Here is a 23319-nt window from a genome sequence, read left to right as displayed (position 1 = left end):
ATTACATTAATAATTTTAAAGAAATGCATTTTTTGATATTGAAAGATCGCTGGGTGATCTACAAGGCCTAAACTTGTAGTTTTCAAGCAGATTCGTTAGAACGGTAGGGGGTAGTAAGGAGGGTATTTTTCCTTAGCAAATTTTGCTTGCCTTATCCATGCCAAAAATAAGAAGCTGTTAGACCCTTCTGATTTCCATCCCCTATTTCTTTCCTGGTCAAAAATATCTGAGAACGGTGTCTATAATCATTTTGGAAAACAGTTTGGTTTGTCTCAAAGGTGGCTCTCCAGCGGGGCACTAGGAAAGGAAGGAGGTGCTATTTTGGCTGACCCTGGAGGTCTGGGTCAGATTCGGACATATGCTAACAAGTGGAAAGGACATTGCAGGTGGAGGGAGGAGCCTGGGGATAAGAATGAGCAGGGCAAATTCAGTCACCTGTCTAGAAATGAAGAGACCGTCCCCATCACAGCTGCGGGGCTGGCCAGGCCCAGTCTCCCAGGGCAGCTCAGACCCTGCAGCTGTGGGTGATTGAGCACAGGGAGCGTTCTGGGGCACTGTCCTACACCGGGTGGGCCAGGAGCCCACAGCTTCTCATGAAATCTCGTAGATTAAAACAGAGGGCCCATTACATCCAAGCACGGTTTTCATTTTCACCAGGTAATTTTTAACCTCCTTCTGGCAGGGCTGTAAATTTCTGGGTGAGGGTGTCCATCTCTGTGGCGTTCTTATTTGTTCCCTTCTATTTCTTTTCAGTGGTGAACCCCTGATGTATTTCAAACCCGGGGACGTTTGTGTTTCTCTTGTCCCTGATATAGCCGTGTAATGTGCTATGAAGGGAAGAGCCTAGTTACCCATTAGACAAGAAGAGCAATCTCTCAGTTCCCAAAGAGGTTGCAATGTTTAGCACCGAGTGTCAAATGCTTTAAAGTGAAAATCCTAAATGCTATGAAAAATTGTTAACTGTTTTGTTGAGGTGTCAGTCAGATACAGTACAATCCCCCCCCCAAATTGTATAAATCCAAAGCTTTTGGTATATTACATTCTTAATATTTTAAACTGTGGTAAAATATATATAAAAAATCTTGTCATTTTCCCCTATTTTTTTAAAGATTTTATTTATTTATTTGACAGAAATCACAAGTAGGCAGAGAGGAAGGGAAGCAGGCTCCCCAGTGAGCAAGGAGCCCGATGTGGGGCTTGATCCAGGACCCTGAGATCATGACCTGAGCTGAAGGCAGAGACTTTAACTCACTGAGCCACTAAGGCACCCCTTTCCCTTTTTTTATTAACATTCCGGTTAGTTAACATACACTGTAGTACTAGTTTCAGGGATAGAATTTCGTGATTCAACACTTACATACAACACTTACAGTGCTCATCACAGAGAGTGCCCTCCTTAATCCCCATCACCTATTTAACCCAGCCCCCGCCCCCACCTTCCCTCTGGTAACCACCAGTTTGTTCTCCACAGTTAAGTGTCTGTTTCTTGGTTTGCCTCTCGACATCCCCCCACCACGTTCATTTATTCTGTTTCTTAAATTCCAAATTTGAGTGGGTGTCTGGGGACCTCAGTTGGTTAAATGTTAGACTCTTGATCTCAGCTCAGGTCTTCACCTCAGCTCAGATCTTGATCTCAGGGTTGTAAGTTCAAGCCCCTCGCTGGGCTCCATGTTGGGCATGGAGCCTAGTTAAAAAAAAAATTCCACATATGAGTGAAATCATATGCTATTTTTCTTTCTCTGACTTATTTCACTTAGCATAATACTCTAGCTCCAGCTAGGTCATTGCAAATGGCAAGATTTCGTTTTTATGGCTGAGTAATATTCCATTGTGTATACATGTGTGTACACATAATGTATACACATACACACACACACACACACACACAGAGACATATATATACCACATCTTCTTTATCCATTCATCAGTCATGGACATTTGGTCTCTTTCCATAATTTGATTATTGTTGGTAATGGTACTATAAACATCGGGGGGGGGTGTGTGTGTCTTCTCGAATCAATCTTTTTGTATTCTCTATTGGGTAAATACCTAGTAGTGCAATTGCTGGATCATAGAATAGCTCTGATTTTAACTTTTTGAAGAACCACCCTACTGACAAACCTTGGCGTTTTATGTGTACAATTCAGTGCTATTAGTTACTTTCATGATGTTCTGCAACCATCACCACAAACTATGACCAACTCTTTCATCTTCCCCAAACATGGTGCTGAGGATATGGTTATACTATAATTAGGCTTAGATGGGAAGAGTTTTGTTTATAAAAAAGGGTGTTTAACATCATCATCCTCTGCCCCATGGATCTGCATGGCACGTGTTTGCACAACCCCCTGCTGCCTATTTGCTCCTGGGCTGGGGGGAGCAGCCTGGGACTCAGTCCCTCCCCAAAGGCAGTTTTCTGCTTTGCTCATCTCCATGCCTGAAGGTCACAGCTGGAGAATTTCTTTTTCTTCTGGAGATCACAGGGGTGAAGGAAACTGCACCAGAAGCCTTCAGAGGCAAGCCCTATATTTTGCACCAGAGTTGCTGTAACCATTCCCTCTATCTCTGTCCCCTGTTCCTATTTCCAATCCCCAACTTACATATTTTCATGTGTTTAATGTACTTTATTTTGTTTTCTGTATGTTGTTTTATATAATTGTGAAATGCCTCAGTTAATTGGTACTCCTGCAGTTTTAACCATGTAAGTTATCTAGGCCTGGACCTAGATGAAGGGATAAGGTTTCGCTTCCTTGTTTCTAGATCATTACTGAAACTGGTCTTTCCCCCATATATCCCGCTGGACACACCTCCCTGACTTACCTTAAGGAAAAAATACACACATGGCTCTTTACTAATGCTCTTACCTTCAACTACATGTCTTTTGTGAGCAGTATATAGCTTATATGAGAAACTGTATTCCCTGGTTCCTCTCTTTTTAATTCTAAGTCACTTTCCCACTGTATCCCCTAGGGTTCCTGGATGCAAGCACAGAACCTGATTCTCACTTATGCAGAAAAGGAGGGGACTGAAGACCATCAGGTAATTCACAGGATCATGGGATGGCTAGAGCCCTAGTTTAAAAGAAGCCACATGCCAAGGATCCCAGAACCTCTCTGGGAAGGTCATTGTTGCCGCCAAGGAAGGGTAGATTCTGTAGCTGTAGCTGTGACCCCCACCAACACTGCATATAGGCTGGTGCTCTGTTCCTGCTGCCTTTGGAAACTGGACGTAGCTACCTGAACAAATTTGCCATTCTTTCATTGCTTTGCATCAAGTTCTGGGGCTGGTGCCTTTGCCTGGCCAAACCTAGGCTTGCAAAAGAAATGGTTGGCTGGTTGGCTTTTTTAGCATCTAGAATAGGAGGAAGACCCTATCTCTTGCTAAGACTCAGACGGTGAGGAGTTCCCCAAATGGAGGAAGACAGTTCAGAGGGTGAGAACCCGAATAAGTTACAGATGTCCCCTACAGGTAGTAAGCATCTGGTGTTCTGTACGGGGTAGAGTCAGAGCTTAATTTTCTCCAATTCAGAATTCTTGAAAGTGAAGTTTGTTGCTCTCCCTTTCCTTCTGTTACAAAAATGAAAAGACACACTTGGGCAATTTCTTTTAGCAGGTTTGTTTAGTAAGGCAAAAATTCTGACATCAAAACCTCATGGTATTCCCCCACCCCCCCCGCCAAAAAAAATTTACACTGCTATGTTTGAATTTTTTTTTAAGATTTATTTACTTATTTATTTGTCAGAGAGAGAGAGCGCACAGGCAAACAGAGGCGGAGGGAGAAGCAGTTTCCCTGCCGAGCAAGAATCCCCATGTGGAACTCGATCCCAGGACACTGGGATCATGACTTGAGCCAAAGGCAGCTGCTTAACTGACCGAGCCACCTAGGCGTCCCTACACTGCTATGTTTGAAATACAGCTATGGAGCAAGTCTTTTTCATAGTAAGCTTAACTGAAGCTTATCTCCAATATTCTAATCATCTTCTTATTTTGAGCCAATATTTACAGTTTTATAATTTTCAAAGTTCTTTTTCTACCGCCTTTCATCCTTTATGCGGACACTGTTAGATTTTCTTTAAAAAGTATTTTGCTTGTATTACTATAAGGTAGGAAAAAAAGAAAAAAAATAAGTCAGAATAGGAAGAAAATACAGAAAAACAATACTGTTGTTTTTGTAACTAAATCCAAATAACCTAGTAACAAGGATTTTTGTTAATGAAACATCAGTTTATCCACAGTGCATTATTTCTCAGGTAAGTAGGCAAGTAGATTTGTTAATAGTAAACAAATCCATATTTGTTTACTAGTTAGAAGTTTCATTCTTTTTATTCCACAAAGTCTCAAATTCTTAATCTGCTTCACCGATGTCCTATTTTTCTGACATCTTTTATAAGTGATGACATTTGAGTTGTCATTGCTGCCTCATACCAAAGTTACTTCTCACCATTTCCTGTGGATTTATGGTGAAATGTACTATATTTAATTAATGATTTTATATCCCACTGCTGTCCCCCAAACCCCAGTTAAAGTGGTGAAAAGAGACTCAGTGCAGGAACTAGGTGCTTGCCTATCCTTAGACAATTGTCAATTATAAAACAGATTGGATTGACAACCTAATGATTTTCTTGGGCAGAGATGTTTCCAGTAAAATAACAGGCACCAGTGAAAGAGAGCATTGCTGGTGGGAGGGGAGAGGAGGTGAGTTGTGCAATTTCCTTTAAAATTTTAAAAGTTCATGGTCCGGGCTGCTGCCGGAGCCTATTCTTATCTCTTGCTAGGAGAGGCAAACGATTCTGACCTCCCAAGCTATAGGATGCAGAAAGAAGCTGGTGCGGTAGAGGAAAAGGGAGGCCAGCCAGATGGTGGAGGCATGGAGAGTAGGGAGGAGTAAGGGTGAGGGTTGGGGTGCTAATTGGCTTTTCTTGTCTCACCAGCAGTCTGTGGCAAGCAGATGGCTACACCCTTAATACTACCCTTTTCCTGGCCAGCATGCAGTAGTGGTTGATCTTGTGGTCAGGCAGAGAGTGTGCATTTTTTTTTGCCCTCTTCAAAACGTGGAAGTGGTAGAGGGACATGCAAAGCAGAAATCTAGGTTTCAGTATCATAGGATCTAAGAAAAATAGATCTCCTCTCCTTCCATTTTTTGCAAGATGCCCATTAACTAGGTGCCAATTGATGTTTTGATAACATTAACTGAAAGTCATGTATTCTTTCTATTATAAAAATCAATCCAAACCAATCAAACTGTGCCTGAATATTTAAACAACCATCAATAAAATGATAAAAACTGGCTAAGAAGTCTAAACTCAAGAGGGATAGCATGTGATTGGAGAGAGGTTGGCTTACAGATAATTATAAAAAGATTCAGGCGAGCCCATGTCAGAGGTCCTAACATTGGCTTTTCCTTACATACTCTGTCAGTTTCTCTGGGGTGGGGACTGTGTCTTGATGACTTTGTGATTTCTCTAGAGCTAGCCATATGGGCATTCACTGAAAGTTTGTGAAAGAGAATAAAATTTTAGTAAGTCAATCACTACATGTGCTATGCAATATTTGTGTAGATGTTGACTCTCTACCAAGATAAACGTTAACATAACAAAGTAAAACCGTTAATAGTTTGAAAATGCAGTGTTGTAAGGGGCACTGATTTTTCTCAGTACTGGTATAATGTTTTACATGCTAAGTGGAATAGAAGCTTTTAAAATTGGGAAGCAAAAATTCTAATATCTCTTTTTGTAGAGGAAGGAAGCGGAGTAAATACTTACTGAGCCCTGAATAGGTACCAGATAGACTGTGTGTACATTAATGTAGTCAATTCTGTTAACATCCCTGTGAGGTAGTTCTTTCTCTGGTTTTTACAAATGAGGAAATGGAGCTTCACAGATGTTAAGTAACTTGCTAGAGGTCACACAGCACGTGACTATGCAGGATTCACAGTTGGATATTCCTGATTCTAAAGCCTGCACTCTCCTGACTTTATGCTACCTGAACCCTAACATATCTCCATTGGTCCCTCAAATATTCTCAGTTTTATTTGTCTAGCAATCAGTCAAATCAGTACCTGAAATATTCTCTGTGGTCTTTCTCTCCACCTGTCCCGATGGCAGAAGGAGATCAGGCATCTCGGTCTTCAACTGCTTAATCTCCTAACTGAAATCATTTGGGGAATTTTAGAGACAAATGGGAGGGAAGTAGTGTATTTCTGTATTTTCTGGTGATCAGAACAGAGCGCTAATCCTGATTCTAACATGCAATTCTGTAACTCCCTTCCACTGAATCTCCAAGCTTTCACATTTCCTTGTGCTTGCTAATACATGATACACGTATCTTATTCTTGTGTTTGATATTTATCCTATTGGCTGAACATCTTTTAGATGTCACAGCATATCTGATGTTAACCAGATTCCATTTGGGGTGGATGAGACATCTATGGTTTGCTTTCTCATAGCTTTAGCAGGCAACACTCCATTTTAAAAATATCCATTTTTAAAAATATGCATTTTCAAACAAGTGGTTCATTTCCTGAAATTTCTTCAACAATAATCATGATCAAATTTGGACGAAGCATGTGAGATGACATAGTAAACCTGAAACTGAAATAGGTTATTGGTATTTAAGGAGAAAAAGCTTTCCATTGTCTGTTATTATTTATGACACTTAGTACTATTTTATCAATAATAAGTGGTGACTAAAATAAATGTTACAGATCAGATTCTTACCTTCAGACCAGAATAATAAAAAAATAAGTTTTCTAAATGGAAGTCTTACAAAGTTGTTAAATCGTTGTTTGAGACATTTTAAGTGTATCTCTTGGCTCATGACTACCAGCCCCTTTGCTCAAAGGAAGTATGCAGAAGTAGCTCTTAGATAAAGTAGACTTGTCATGAAATCAGGGAAGGCCAGGGTACTTAGATCATCCCTTGCTGTTTATTGCTCTACTCAAATATGGGGGCCTATGGACAGAAAAGTAACCATATTTCATCCTCTGCAGTGTCTCCCAAGGATGTTCATCAGCCTTAAAGAGTCTTATGGTTTGGTTGAAATGACAGACCCAAAAGCAATATGCTAGGTTCCAAATGACTGCTCTAGATGATAATGCCACAGGAGTTCATAGGAGGAATGACTTTAAATATTTGGGGGTGAAGCCCCCATTTTGGATCCATTTTACTTTTGAAAAGAAAAATGCTGGACTCTCTCCTGTGTGACTTCCCTATGACCATGGAGACCTCTTTTCTCCCTTCCTTGCTTTGAGTTCAGCCCAATTTAAATCCCTTTCAGGAAATATATAGTAAATGACAAAAAACTCAGAGGTCAAGATTAGAGAAGTGAAACCAATTTCTTTTAAATGACAACGGTTTTCTGAAAACCTCATGGAGCTGATTCAAGTCACTACAGGGTGGTTTTTCAAGGGGGTGTCAGAGCAGAACTTCTCTGCAGTCATAGATGACATGGCGGGCTGTCTGACCTAATTACTTCTGGTAGGTAATTGTATATTCACTTACATGGCTCTGGCTGTAACTCAGGAGCCCCAGCGAGACTAAGGGCAGGAGCCGCGTGCTCTATTTCCTGTCTGTTCTCCACGGCAGTGTCTCATAACGCTGTCATCCCTTGAGCTCCTGTGATAAACACAAAATTCTCATCTGCCACCTCAAATCTAAAAAACCCCCTTAGAGGCAGGAGGATTTCTGTCTTCCCCCACCACAGCCAGTTTAAAAATTTAAAAAAAAAAAGAAGAAAAACTTTTAAAATTTTTAAACAAAGCCCATTTGACTGAGAAAATTTAATTGAAATTTAAAATATTTTTTATTGAAATGATAGGTGATTTTTTGGCTTTTTAAATATAAAGTATAAAATTTGAATACTAGATCTCTTTTGTAAGTCATAATGCTACCCCGGATTCTGATAAGTCCCTTTTTTTTCTCCCTTCTCCTCATCCCCTTATTAAAAATTCCTTCTCCACTCTTACTGAATTAAACTTATGGTGTGCCTTCAGTTGTTTAGAATGTTGTTATGTTATTAAAAGAACTCAGGTCCCTGGATTGCTTGAGATCAGTATTTGTATGCCATCGATAGAATGATCAGTGTCTAAATATGCAATCTTACAAAGCAAAATGAATATAATAGTGCAAATCAGCATTTCATTAAGTAGAATTTTCTTTTTTCTTTATGAAGTTCTCAGTTTTGTAGTATTCATATTCCAACATATTCCAATCTGTCCAAAACAAAAATGGCAAAGTACTCTCCACAAGTAACTCGTTTCAGCCTGAACACCTCTGTCTTCATATTCAAACACATCTTATATTATTTTCTTATTTAAAAAAATTTTTTAAAGATTTTGTTTCCTTATTTGAGAGAGAGAGATAAATAGAAAGAGAGAGAGAGAGAGAAAATGCACATGGTGGGAGGAGAAGAGTCAGAGAATCTGGAGCGGACTCTATGCTGAGTGCTGAGCCTGACATGGGGTTAGATCCCATGACCCTGAGGTCACGACCTGAGCCGAAATCAAGAGTCAGACGCTTAATCTACTGAGCCACCCAGGCGCCCCTTATTTAAAATTTTTTAATTGAAAAAAATAATAAAAAATTTAATTGAAGGGCACCTGGGTGGCTTAGTGGGTTAAAGCCTCTGCCTTCAGCTCAGATCATGATCCCAGGGTCCTGGGATCGAGCCCCGCATGGGGCTCTCTGCTTAGCGGGGAGCCTGCTTCCCCTCCCTTCTCTGCCTGCCTTTTTGCCTACTTGTGATCTCTGTCTGTCAAATAAATAAACAAAATCTTTTAAAAAATTTTAATTGAAGTATAATTAACATGCAATGTTATATTAGTTTAATGCATCTTTTAAATCTGATCAAGTCACTGTCTTAAAAAAATGACTGTGTACAATTTCTGTCTCCTGAAGAAATAACACAGGTATTAAGAGTCCACAGAATATTTAGAATTCAAATAACAAATAAGATGGAAACTTGTCTATTTACAAAAAAATAGTTATGAAGTACATCTCAGGAGTTTAAAAATCTAATCTATAAGAGACCAGAATACATTTATTTTTACTGTGGTAAAATTTACATATAGTGAAATGCACATATTAAGTGTATACTCTAGTGAGCTTGTATAATTGTGTCCATATACCTGTGACCATATCATTCTAGAAAGTTCTTTAATGCCCCCTTCCAATCAATTCTCCCCCCGTTGGACATACACTGTTTTGATTTCTTTTACAAAGATTACACTTATTTGTCCTTGAATTTCATGTAAATGAATCATATAAAATGTACTTTTTCTCTTGCTTAATATAATGTTCTGAGATTCATCCACATTGATGAAGGTATCTGTAACTCCTTCTTTTTAATTGCTGAATGGTACTTACACCGTGATTTATTTGTCCATTCTCTTGATGGGCATTTGGATTGTTTCCAGTTTGGGCTTTTATTAAAAAAAAAAAAAACTTTTTATAAAAAAACTTCTTCTTCAAGTCTTTCAGTAGCCATGTGCTTTCATTTGTCTTGGGAGTAGAATTGCTGACCTGCAGAATAGGTGCATTTTTAATTTTATAAGGAAAAGCCAAACAATTTTCTGAAGTGGTTGTACTCCTATCAGCAATATAGGAGAGTTTCAGTTGCCCCTTTACTCATCATATATGCAAATAGGAGGGGTCCCTAATTACTTCACAATGTCATGTCTTTTTAGAGACTTTAACAGAATATTTCTGGTAGCATTACATCCCAGGTACTCATATTCAGCATTCATAAATACATATATTTTATACAAAATATAGAGTCATCTAACATTACAGAATAGTTCTATTCCTGAAAAATTGGTTCCTCTCATGCTGTCCTGACCTGTGGGGATTAATTCATTCTCCAGACACTTGTCATCAACCTCACTCCTTTGGACCTACATTATTCATAGCTTGATTGATTCACCTACTTTTTTGTGTATATATTTCATTTAAGATTTTATTTACTTACTTGAGAGAGAGAGAGAGAGAGCGAGCATGCATGAGCAGGGGGATGAGCAGAGAAAGAGAGAGTAGCAGGTTCCCTGCTCACTTGGAAGCCGGGCTGGATCCCAGGACCCTGAGATCATGACCCGAAGCTGAAGGCAGATGCTCAACCAACTGAGCCACCTAGGCAACCCCTGTATATTTCATTTCTACACACACAATACCTTTATTGAGGGAACGAATCACACTTCACACTTAAAAAATTTCTTTCATAGGATGTAGTATAATGCCTTGCACACAGGAGTTACTCAACAAAATTTCCAAAATTAATTGGTTTTCTACCTTGGTTTTGCCTTGGGCAAGGTATCAACGCAGTTTGAGTAATCTACTTGTTTTAATTGTATGGCAATTTCCTTAATTTTCCATTTTTCTTGACTATGGTAAGCCGGGCCTCAAGTTAATTGTTGACTAAAATCTACCTCCTTTACCACCTTACTAATTCTTAGTTTCAAGCACCCTGTCCACAGCGTGGTCCGAAATAAAAAGCACACCACAGGAGATTAGGGAGTCGCTCTGGAGTTTCCCTCGAATTCTCCCTGAGGCCTTTGGTTTGCCATTTACAGGTCTGCACAGAGTACTGGATTCATCTTCCAGTCCCTGGAGGCTGAAATTCTTCCAAGCACAGCTCAGAGATCATCTGTTTCCAAGAGGTGACTTCCTCCCCAGCACAGAAACCTCTCTGGTTCTTGATGCACCTGCATCCTTTTGTTCACGCCTCCTTGTTAGGACCTGGCACTGGGAGGCACAGTTTGTTTATGTTTGCCTGTCCACAGCTGGGCTGTCGGGCTCCTGAGAGCAGGGACTGTGTACATTAGTCACCTGTGCTCTGCATGTAATGAAATCCTCCACAAATGTTTGGTGAATAAATGCATGGATTAATAACTAGACTAATATGACTTTGAGGTATCCTAAACCTTTTAGAGGTTGTATTTTTAACTTTATGTATGCAAGTATGCATGTAAGTAAGCTCTGTGCCCAATGTGGGGCTTGAAAGCATAACCTCAAGATCAAGAGTCGCATGCCCTGCTGACTGAGCCAGCCAGGCACTCCTGTATTTTAACGTTTTAAGTTTTTTATTTTTTAAAAAGATTTTACTTTAGAGCTGGGTGGAGGAGCAGAGGGACAAACGGACTCCATGCTGAATACGGAGCGGGATGCGTGGTTCCATCTCACACCCTGAGCTGAAACCAAGGGTAGGCTCCTCAACCAAATGAGCCACCAGGCTTTCAAAAATAAGCAAATCTCTGGAGAATTTTGGGCAAGAAAGGAACTGCTTGGGTTAATTCTCTCTCTCTCTCCTTTCATGAGGTAGACACATACTGTTTTTGTTTGTCCTGCATTCCTTTATCACTTTTGGCACGCATTCCTCATTCTTTATGGAACCCCTCCCATGTGGTTTGGTGATGATAGCCTTGACCTCTGAGACTCCCCACACGCTGCCTATCAAAGTGGTGGATTTGGGCCTGGGCATGGCTGGTCAAAGGATATAGTAATTGGTTCAGGGCTGACGACCAGAACAATCAAGCAAATCAGTTTTCCTGAGATTTGTTATATTGCAAGCTACTAGGAGAACTTAGGCTTGCCAGGCCCAGAAGCCAGCTTTTCCCCCTTCTGGGGAAGAGCTTGTATTGGAAAAAAAGTTACTGGTGGAGAACAGCCACGTAAGAGATGTAGGGGGCCATCTGGTTTTGGGGATTGCAATCTCCTAGTGGCCAGGACAAGTTTAGATTTATACTTCAATCACATTCAAGTTTAATACCCCTCACATTTTTCATTTTCATCCTTCCAGTCCTTCCCGAGATTGAGTCTAAATTCAGGGATTTTTTAAGTGTCTGATCCCCCCCTTTTAAAAATATTGTATTTATTTGACACAGAGAGAGAGGAGAAGCAGGGGGAGCGGTAGGCAGAGGGAGGGGGAGAATCAGGCTCCTTGTTGAGCAAGAAGTCCAACTGAGAACTCCATTCCAGGATCCTGGGATTGTGACCTGAGCTGAAGGCAGCTGCTTAACTGAGTCACCTAGGCACCCCTACCTAGGGAGATTCTTAACAGCTGTAGGGGAGAGTCGCCTGCTTTTTGGTTTTGCTGTTTCTACTCTGTACTGGCCTATTCTAGATGTGACTTCTTATGATTCTGGAGCACATTGGCCTCTGTCACTTTTGCCCTTTGTGCTTCTGCTGAGTTGTGTACTGTTCCACCACACCTCGGGTGGCCTGTTCACCCAGGTTGGTCTGTGGCTTCCCTCTTCCACTGACTCATTTCAATCTGTTGGCTTTTTTTTTTTTTTTTTAACCTCCTCTACATCCTTCTAGTGGGACATAGGGAAGGTGTCTTAGGATTCTCGAAAGAAACAGATTCAATAGGATATGTACATAGAGACAAATTTATTTTAAGGAATTGGCTCATATGACTAGGGAGGTAAGCAAGTCCGAAATCTTCAGGGTAGGTCAACAGGTTGGAGAGGAGGAAAAGCCACTGTTGGGGCTCAAGGCTGAAGGCTGTCTTCTGTTAGAATTTCATCTTGCTTGGGGGAGGTCAGTCTTTTGTGCCTTTCAGGCTTTCAATGGATTGGATGAGGTCCACCCACATTACGGAGGGCAATCTGCTTTACTCAAAGCCCACTGATCTAAATACTAATTTCATGCATGACAAGCTCACACAAACACCCAAATAATGTGTGACCACATATCTGGGCACTGTCACCCAGGTCTGTTCAACACACAAAATTAACCATCACAGATGGTTAGCCTCTTCTGCCTATATTCATTCCTCTTATTTCTTCTCCTACCCCTTGTTGCATTTTTTCCCCCTAGGCTGCTAAATACCATGGTTCTAGAGAAGGCTGGTCTTGGATTCTGCTCTGCTGCAGTGAGATGGAAGAAAATAAGGAATGTTATTGTGAGGCAAAAACCATCTGTATTCTTGGATCTTCAACTCCTACCCTCAACTCACCTCAGGGGTGGGACAAGAGATGGTGACTCCCACAAATCGCCTTCCTTCCCCAGTCAGGAGGCTTTTATTGGAGCAGAGGTAGTAGATTGGGAAGACGGGATGGAGGGGACTCGTTCAGCCAGACTACCTTTCTTTTTCAATCTTTTCCTCTACCTATATCAAAATTATTAAACTTTAAAACTGAGAGTGGTGTTATTGTCTTTAGTCCTGGTTTTACAATGCCATCCTGAGAAGAATGGTACCCCAAAATTGTGGTAATGAAGAACACAAGGACATTTGGTTGAAAATTCATTGTTTTATTCTAGTACATCAACTATGAAAATATTATTTTCCTTTTTCATCTGCTGTCTTGAATTCAGATGTAGGGTCAGGAAACAAAGATTTTAGATGAGAAAAGTCTCACCTCTGTAGTTTGAAGTTAAATGAATACATTTAAGTGTTACTGATTAGGGATAAAACCATCCATCAAAGACTAAAGACTTCATCGTGAGAAAGAAAAGCACTTAACTTTTGAGCAGGGTCAGTTCCAATCAGAGTAAACAGCTGAATTATGTATAAATAAGTCTTACACGTTGACTCTAGACTTTCTTATTTTTACCACTCTAAAGGTAAAGAGGTAGAATACAGTTGGAAGGGTCATACTTTTGTAGGATGAAAAAAGGAAGAAGAAGAAATGTTGAAAACCGGATGCATAAATACTGCTTTAAGAAATGCTTTAAAGACGACTTTTATAAGTAAAGTAGCATTATGACCATATTTTGGCATGAAATAAAACTGAAATGCAAGAATGCAAATTGGTTTCTCCTTTTAACTAAATCTTAAGTTATCACTAAGACAGAATCACTGGGTTAAAAGAACTCTGCCAATTCTACTTTTACCAAATATCCGGATCTTAATAGTTTGGAAAACAACTTGGAGCAGTATATAAATTTCATGCAGCTTTGCTAAGAGAACGATGCTTTTGAAGATGATAAAGACACCTTTAAAACTCTTGCTCTTTTTAAAACACAAAAATAAAAATTACAGTTTGAAAGGATGCTGGATATTTCAACCTTCTGAAACATGATTTATTGTTATGCTTTCATGATAACCGGAAACAGTATTAACTTTGCAAAGTGTATTATACAGAAACAATGTGGCCTTAGTAGAAGACCATGTATTAATTTATTTCTTCTTGCATTTATTTAGCAATCATATATTGAGGAGATACCACTTAGCAATATTTTTTGTTTTGTACATCAGCCCTAGCTAGCCCATTTGTTTGCATTGTATGCTCAGATCTCGGTCAGCTGTCACTCCTCTCTCCCTGCACAAATTGGGTTACTGTAAGATTTCCATATCTCCTTCCTTTCTTCCTGCCTCCCTATCCCCATCCTAGTCTGGGCCCCTCTGCCAGGTATGATAGGTATCTTGTATTGTGCTGTCTCAGATCCAAATGATATACAGAAAGTAGGGCAAATGTCCAATAAGTTGTCTCTAGGTCATGAGGTAGCTTTGTGCTGTGGGAAGAGTACTGAAGAGGGAAACAATGTACCGGCAAGTTGAGTCTTGGTGGAGATATATATATATATATATATATATATACACGCACACACACACACACATACACACATAGCCCAACCAATAATCAGAACATGTGCCCTGACAAGAAAGGGAAGGTTTAAAGGAAAAATATGGCAGCACATTTGAAATCATGATTACCCTTATAAATGAAGAAGCACTGTCACCAAACTTACATACTATTTGTTACCTCTCTTCTAATTAATTGGGGGAAACGTTGGCAGTGATGGGATTACAGGACTTAATTATTTAAATCTTTTTTTTTTTTTTAAGATTTAGTTATGTATTTGACAGAGAGACAGTGAGAGAGGGAACACAAGCAGGGAGAGTGGGAGAGGGAGAAGCAGGCTTCCTGCTGAGCAGGGACCTAGGACCCTGGTATCATGACCTAAGCTGAAGGCAGGTATTTAAGGACTGAGCCACCCAGGGGCCCCTATAGGGCTTATTTAAATGAAGAGGGCTGGACAAACTTATTATGAAAGAATAGAGGGAAAATACTTCAGATACAGAGCTAGGCATGGGAATAGCCAAGGGAATAAGGGAAGTGTATGTTTCATCAAGAAACTGATCAAATATTTGCATGATTGCCCAATTATATGGCTAAAAGATTTTCTATTTTTTCCCCTCATTTTTTAAAATTGCTTTTGATTGGAGACAGAATTACTACTAGGAAGAATTACTAGAGGTGTCTGGGTGGCTCAGTCAGTGAAACATCTGCTTTGGGCTTAGGTCATGATCTGGGAGTCCTGGGATGGAGCCTTGCACCTGGTTCCCTGCTCAGCAGGGACTCTGCTTCTCCCTCTCCCTTGGCTAACCACTGGTACTCTGTCAAATAAATAAAATCTAAAAAAAAAAAAAAAAAAAATTACTACTCATCCCATATTATATGTTTAAAATTTAATCTTTGCAAACCCCCCTGCAAGGTAGGAATCATCTCCATTTTCCTCTGAGGAAAACAAGGAATAACTTCCATTAGTCACACAGCTAACAGTAGCAAATCTTCAACTGTTTGACTCTAGTGTCTTTGTCGTTTCAGATAAGAGCACATAACCTGAGTCTCCTACACATAATCTGAAATTGAGGGATTCTATCAAGAGAAAGCTTCATGGGCGTGAGAGTAACACAGATCATGCCCGAAATCACTTCACATCCAGTTCGAACACTTCAAAAGTGGAAAGAAAATACTTAAAAATTCAAACTATTTTTTAAAAGGCTGAGGCAGAGGGGAATATGGTGTGAAAACCAAACTCTTTCTGTAGCAGAAAGGCTGGATTCCATCACCTCGGATCAGCACTCACCTTCCTTAGGTCTCATTCCTTCACCAGTAATTTGGCTTTCCAAGACCTTTCTTAAGTTATTAAAATTGTCTGAATATTTCCTTTTAAGCTAATACCAACTTCAACTCTCAGCGTGGTATCTTAGATAACAGGGCAGAAAAGAAGACCATTAATAAGGAGATCATCTTCACTCGGGGTGCCCAGATATCGCCCCAGGGTGATACGCAGCCTGGTGCCCTTCACTAATTCTTATGTACATGACTTGATTAATATTTAAAGAACATTCTGGTCTTCATTACTACCATTATTAAGGTAGCTAACCTGTCATTACTCTACAGATGGGTTCCCACTAGATTGTGAGGTGGCCTTCTAGGTTATAGTTTAAGGGCGAGGCTCTGGAGTCAAAATGAAACTGTCTGGGTTCAAATGCTGTCCTGCCCCTCCCAGGCAGCCTTAAGGAAATTCGTCTATTAAATGGGTGAATTTTCAAAGGGAAAAGATAACAGTTCCCCCACCTCAAAGCGGCCGCGTGTAGGCATAACCCACAAAAAGCCCGGTGCAGGGCACAGTAAATTCCAGCAAACGTCAGCCTGAGAGTGAAAACTTTTCAAAGCGATAACGGACATTGTACTAGCATTCGTTGTCAGTTACATTTGAGGGATCATTTTTTTTTTCTTAAGAAGTCATTTCTACTTAAATTTACACAAGTTTAGATTTTGATGCATTGGTTTTTAGTGAAGCAAAACAATTAGCAGCTTGTACGGGTTCCTTCACACGTTAATGTCACTTGCGACTCCCAAATCAGGGTTTCTGGCTTTTCTGCGGGCTCGGTCGCTTCAAGACATGCAGGCAAACGTCAGTTTGACAGCGATGGAGGTGTTGGCATACACCGTTTTCCCTCCGAGAGAAAAATAAAGGTTTGCATTTGGCACCGGCACGCAGCGGGTTTTGAACCTCGGACACCGGAGCCCATTACGTAACTCCACAGCGGCCAGGCCTCCGGGTCGGTTTCCGAGCCCTCTCCGCCGGGCGGGTATAAGATTACAACGTCCGCAGGGCACCCGGGCGCCTCAGGCATTAAGCGTCTGCCTTCGGCTCAGGTCATGATCCCTGGGTCCTGGGATCAAGCCCCAGATCAGGCTCCCTGCTAAGCAGGAAGCCTGCTTCTCCCTCTCCCACTCCCCCGCCTGTGTTCCCCTCTCTCACTGCGTCTCTGTCAAATAAATAAGCAAAATCTTTAAAAAAAAAAAAAAGATTACAACGTCCGCGGTCGTCCTGGCCTCTAGGAGCTTTGCGTGTGGCTGTTATGGCCGTTTACGTTTGAATTTCCCTGAACCGCTGGGTGGGGGCGGAGGCGCGGACCCGCCCCGGAAAACCTCCGGGCTTCTTCCCGCCACCCGCAGGCCCGGCCCCTCTGGGGGTCCTCGCGGGGTGGCGGGAAGGCCCGGCCAACGCTGGGCCCTGGACAGCCAGGCGAGCAGTCCCAGGCGCCCCACTCCGCCTCCCTCAGTCCTTCCCCAGCCACGCCCAGCCCCGCGCGCCAGGCCGACGGTTGCCCGAGGCCCCGATTTTGAATTTACAGGCCCGGCCCCCGAGCCCTGGACTGTGCCGCGGGCTCTCTATTGGCCGGTGACGGTCACGTGGAATGCCGGGAGGCGCCGGCCATGTTGGAAAGCGCAGCGCCACTGCCCGCGCCACCTCCGCCCCCCGCCGCCCTCCTCCCTCCCTCCCCTTCGCCCCCCCCCAACCCCGCCGCTCCGCGCCGCCTGAGAGGAAACAAAGTGCGGCGGGCGGGAGACTCGGCGGCGGCGGCGGCGGCGGCGCGCGGACCCTGCTCGGCCTTCTGGTCACCCTCGCCCCGAATCTTCCCGAGTGTGTGTGTGTGAGTGCGGCGCGTATTTTCTTACAAAGGGCATTTTACGATTGATTGGCAGTCTTCTCCCTTTGCCCTTTGTGCTGTAACCCAGCTCCCGCTAACCCAGGTGCTTCTCCCTTCCCACGCCGCCTTCTCCGCGGGCGCGGGTCGTCGGCTTGTGACTTCGGTCCCCGCTTCGCCCTCTGCATCCCTCTCCGCTCTGCTCCGCCCGCCAGTCGCCCCGCCGCCCGCCATGGCGACCGCGACCCCCGTGCCGCCGCGGTCGGGCAGCCGCGCCAGCGCCCCCGCTACGCCGCTGAGCCCCACGCGGCTGTCGCGGCTGCAGGAGAAGGAGGAGCTGCGCGAGCTCAACGACCGGCTGGCCGTGTACATCGACAAGGTGCGCAGCCTGGAGACGGAGAACAGCGCGCTGCAGCTGCAGGTGACGGAGCGGGAGGAGGTGCGCGGCCGCGAGCTCACCGGCCTCAAGGCTCTGTACGAGACCGAGCTGGCCGACGCGCGACGCGCACTCGACGACACGGCCCGCGAGCGCGCCAAGCTGCAGATCGAGCTGGGCAAGTTCAAAGCCGAGCACGACCAGCTGGTCCTCAAGTGAGTACCCGCCTGGCGGCCGCGTTGGCTCACAGGGCGGGGGGCGCCGCTCGGGGGCGGGAGAGCCTGGCCTGGTGCCTACGCCCTTCGGAAGGAGAATCGAGTGTTTCTTAGCGGGGACAGGGGTCTCAAAGGGGCCTCGAATGGTAGCGACGGCGCGACCAGGATGCACATTTTCTTCGCCCGGCTACCGAGCAGGGCCGGGCGAAGCGCGCACCTGAGGCCGCCAAGGAGAAGCGGCCGGTTTGGAGTCTTGCGCCCGAGATCTAGAAGGGTTCTCCGGAGGGGCTGCCCGGCGGGCCCCAGGTGTGGGGTGGCGGCGTCTCGGCGCGCGCTCGAGTGCGCGCTCCGGTTTCCGGCCGGGCGGGAGACAAAGCCGCTGGCGGGTTTGCGGGGCCGGGATAGCCGGCGGGGGAAGATGGGCTGCCCGCCTCAAGAATGAATGAGCTCGGCGCGGGCGGAGAGAGGAAGGGGAGGGACTTGCCTCCGACGTCCCTGTCTCCCGGGGGTGGGTCCCGCTTTGGCGCGCGCAGTCTAGGCCCTGTGACATTTTGCAATCGTTCTACGCCTGTCTTGGGCGGGGTCTAAACTGCGCGCCTCTGCCCGCCCCGGGCAAGTTGGGCTTTTAAGCTCTTTAGCTTTCTTTGGGGAACAGTGTCTTTTCTTTCTACGAAATCAGGCGCGGGTCCCTTTGGGTGCTTTTGTGGACCCGACGACGGAAGCTCGGTTTTTGCATGTCATGGCCACCGTTCTCTGATCCGCGGACTGCCTACCCCCCAGCAGCAGTCTCCTCCCCGAGTTTTTGCACCTCTTTAATGTAGTCAGTTCTTTGTGGTACTGGAGAGACCTTTTCAGCCTCCGCGTCTGTCATTGTCATTAATGACAAGCCAGGGCAGGTGAAAGTGAAGTGTGGAGAGGTTGAGTTTGTAATTATTACACCTAAAGCGGTCCGGGGCCTAAGGATAAACTTGCAAGGCTTTGCTGAGCCTACCTTGACTTTCCGATGAGCAAAATGGCATAATTGTAATAAGTACGAAACTAGTGTTGATGTCATGATTTAGATATTTGCTAAATTTGTTCCCAGAAGTCATGGTCTCCATCCTCTATTGTCCGTTGAAATTTCTGGAGATGCTTGACTCGACTTTGACTCTGCCCATGAATGTCTTTCTGTCTGTATCTGTGTGAATGTCCCTGTCTCATTCTCTATGATTTTGTATGTGTGCATCTTTACTTCCCCACCTTATTAATATATGAAAAATAGTTCATAAAAATTAAGTGCATTTGATAAAATAATTGTAGCCTGGCTTATAGTGAAAGACGTGTGATATTCTGCTTTTTCCAGGAGGCAATTGTGTTTAGCTCTTTTTGTTTTTATTTATTTGGATGTTTAGTTTCATAACTCAATGATACGCTTGTTTTTCTGTTTCTTGGATTTCCCAGCCTTTGGAGTTCTCTTTTGAAATGGGTCATTTCAGTCACACCACTGTCCATTTTTTTTTTGTACTGTCCAATTTTTTGTAATTTTTTTGTTACGGAGTTTCTTCAAATCCTAGATGCCATTGCTTGTAATGACTAGCCATGACTGTATGTACCACTAAGGAAAAAACATTAGAACCAGCTGTGTAGGATCCATTCTGTTGGACCCATTCCTATTTCAGAGATGTTAAAATGTGACAGATTAACTATCTGTTATGTGCCAGTCACTGTTCTATGTGCAGAGACTACAGAGATTTTAAAATACATTTTAAATAAATAAATTACTGACCTTATTTTGCTGACTACAGCTGGGAGATAACCAGCAAGTGGATAAAGGTCCTGTTTCATCTAATCTGAAGCATTTTGGTGCTGATGCTTTTATAATCTTCTCAAAACTTAACTACTGGGGTGCCTGGGTGGTTCAGTGGGTTAAGCCTCTGTCTTCGGCTCAGGTCATGATCCCAAGGTTCTGCTCAGCAGGGAGCCTGCTTCCTCCTCTCTCTGCCTGCCTCTCTGCCTACTTGTGATCTCTGTCTGTCAAATAAATAAATAAAATCTTAAAAAAAAAAAGTTAACTACTGATTGTTTTTCACATGGTAACAAGACTGCCACCTGGCTGACTGTAGTTATAAAATGGTATGTATGAAGGGGGAGGAGGAAATGGAGGAAGAGAGTCAAAACATACACATAGTTATGAGATAAATTAGTACTAGATATGTAATGTATAACATGATGCACGAGGTCATCATGTCATACAATATATATGAAAGTTAAGAGGCTAAATCCTAATGGTTCTCATCACAAGGAGAATTTTTTCCCCTTTTTCTCTTCTTTTGTATCTATACAAGGAGATGGACGTTAGTTGAACCTGTTGTGTTAATCATTAAATGGTCTGTGTAAATCAGACCATCATGCTATATGCCTTAAACTTTACACAGTGATGTGTTTCTGTTTGTCAAAGAGGAAAAAAGGCTGTATATGGATTGTGAGATGCATGCTAGTTTCAGCAAAATTAAAAAGTGAAGAATACATGTGTTAGAATCAATAAAATAATGTTTGTGGTATGATATTAGGTAGTAACAGATGCTAGAGGAATAGAAATAAGGCAGGTTAAGTTAAGTTAGGTTAAATGTCTGACCCTTGATTTCGGGTCCTGTGATCTGGTGGTGAGATCTAGTCCTGCTCTGCGAAGAGTCTGCTTGGGTCTCTCCCTCTCCCTCTGCTCCTCCTCTTAACATGTGCACGTGAACTCTCTCTCTAAAATAAATAAATAAATAATTTTTAAAAAGTAAAGGAGGCGAAGGGTTGGTATGGTTAAGGAAGGCCTGCTTAGGGATTGAAAATAATATCCTCTGAGATATCCTTTAGTGTGCTGGGATTAAAAGTACATTTAAAAAATATGTACATATATTCCTTTTGTCAGCATCAGATGCATTTTCTTTTCTAACATTCCATCAATTGCTCAAAACATGCCACATTTTACTTCGTTTGAGGTTTCAACTCTGATATTAAAAAAAAATTGTTTTTAAAGATTTTATTTGTGTATTGGAGAGAGAGTGCTCATCCATGAGAGTGTGGAGGGGAGTGACAGAGGGACAGCCAGATTCCGCACTGAGCTTGGAATCAGGACCTGAGCCCAAGTCAGACACTTAACTGACTGAGCCACCCTAGTGCCCTAACCCTGGTTTTTTGGGTACAATTTTGTCCATAAATAGTCTTTTATTTTTCTTGTTGACTAAAGAAGACTTTTTAAAGATAGTAATTATAATATCTTTTACATAACTATTCTTTTTCCCCCTGAAGCTTTCGGCTCTTAAGACATGCTGTGCAGCTGACATCCTAGGAATCAACCTGATTTAGACCCAGTTTCCCCCTAGATCACATATCTTCCTTTGCTTGGTGTCTTCCCTCATTTTCGTGGAGGACATCCTTAAGAAACTCATTCAGAAAAGTTGTCAAGATGTAAATTTCCTGAGTCCTGTTTGTCTGAAAGTAGCTTTGTTTCGTTTCATGTTTGATTGATAGTTGGGTTAGGTATAGAATACTGGTTCAACATTTTTTCCTCAGAACTTGGGAATTACCATATTGCTCCATTGTCTTCTAGCATCTAGTGTTGTAATCTCTGTCTGATGCCAGTCACAGTTATTTTCTTTTGGTAATTGCTTTTGCTTTTCCTCTGTGTAAGCTTTGGAATTTTCTTTTATCCTAATTTTCTGAAATTGCATGGTGGTGAGACTAGGAATGGGTATTTCCATTATGCATTCTTTCTTTTGTCAGTGGTTTTTTTCTATTTAAAGTTTTAATCTTTATTTAGCTTTGGGAAACTTACTTTATTCCATACCTTTCTGCGCTCTGTTTTCTTTGTTCTCTGGTGGGGATGTTGAACACTTCTGCTCATAATTTTTTTCCCATTCTCGGAAATTACTTTGACTCTTCTCTAGCTCAATAGTGACATTGTAAAGGCTGAAGTCATACTTTTAATTCCAAAAAATCTTTTTTTTTTCCCAAGAAATCTTTTTATACAGGTATTCTCTTTCGCTCACTTTGTTTCTGTTTTAAGGATGCATTATTTTCTTTATTCTGTCTGAGGATGATACTTAGGATTTTCTTTCTAAAATTCTTTTCTGTTCACTGGATTATCTCTTTTTCCCTCCTTGGTCATTTGTTTCTTTTGTTTGGTTATTTTTTATTTAGTTAGTTTTTTTGCAAGTGATTTTTTTTCATGTGCATGATCCTTGGATGTCAGCATCTACAAATGAATGGTTGAGCATTACTGCTTTTGTTGTTTAGGTTGCTGTTTCGCTCCCTTTTCTTTTTCTTTTTTTTTTTTTTTTATTAATAATTTATTTATTTGACAGACAGAGATCATAGGCAGAGAGGCAGGCAGAGAGAGAGGAAGGGAAGCAGACTCCCCGAGGAGCAGAGAGCCCGATGCGGGGCTCGATCCCAGGACTCTGAGATCATGACCTGAGCCGAAGGCAGAGGCTTTAACCCCCTGAGCCACCCAGGCGCCCCCTTCCCTCCCTTTTCTAATGCAAGGACAAATTAGGACCTTTATGTATGAATGGGCTGCCCCCTTGGTTAACTTGTTGGAAAGCCTGCAGTTAGGGTAAGATCAGCTGGTGGGGATCAGGTGCAAAGCTGTTCCATGAGTTAATGGCCCCATTTTGAGTCTCTCTCACTTTCTCCTGTAGTCCTGTGTATGTTTTGTGATATGTACTTTTATATACTTTTCATCTAGAAATTTGTTGGAATGTCTGCTGATGATCCCTTCCTAATTCATTTTGATGCTACAGGTTTTTTTATGGGACATACTTTTTTTTATGGGACATGCCTTTTTATTAGGGTGTAGTGAGGTGGCTAATGCCTATATAGGCATCTTGGAAATCATTTCTTTTGACTAATAATTGAAGTATAATTTATAAGATGAAAAGGAAGAAATTTTTTGTCTTTTGGGTCCATTTAGCTCTTTTATTTGAGAATAATTTTTTGTTTTTAATTTTTTTTTTTTTAGAGATTTTTATTTATTTGACAGAGATCATAAGCAGGCAGACAGGCAGGCAGAGAGAGAGGGGAAGTAGGCATTCCACTG

General features: G+C 42.4%; 1 protein-coding gene across 2 annotated transcripts in view; it reads left to right on the top strand.

The window, feature by feature from the left end:
• Positions 1–17574: 17574 nt before the first annotated feature.
• LOC111141164 (lamin B1) overlaps positions 17575–23319 on the top strand; it is a 53486-nt gene continuing 47741 nt past the window's right edge. The window contains exon 1 of one of the 2 annotated variants that reach the window (XM_022493529.1): positions 17575–18251. In XM_022493529.1, the coding sequence (XP_022349237.1) occupies positions 17893–18251 (359 nt within the window). In that variant the 5' untranslated portion in view covers positions 17575–17892. Of the gene's footprint in view, positions 18252–18521; positions 18558–23319 lie in introns of those variants that run through there. The other variant, XM_022493530.1, reaches the window with a different exon arrangement.

The sequence above is a fragment of the Enhydra lutris genome, unplaced genomic scaffold (assembly GCF_002288905.1).
Source record: "Enhydra lutris kenyoni isolate GAN:26980312 unplaced genomic scaffold, ASM228890v2 scaffoldscaffold5, whole genome shotgun sequence".
Classification (NCBI taxonomy): domain Eukaryota; kingdom Metazoa; phylum Chordata; class Mammalia; order Carnivora; family Mustelidae; genus Enhydra; species Enhydra lutris.
This window is presented reverse-complemented; position numbering and strand designations above follow the sequence as displayed.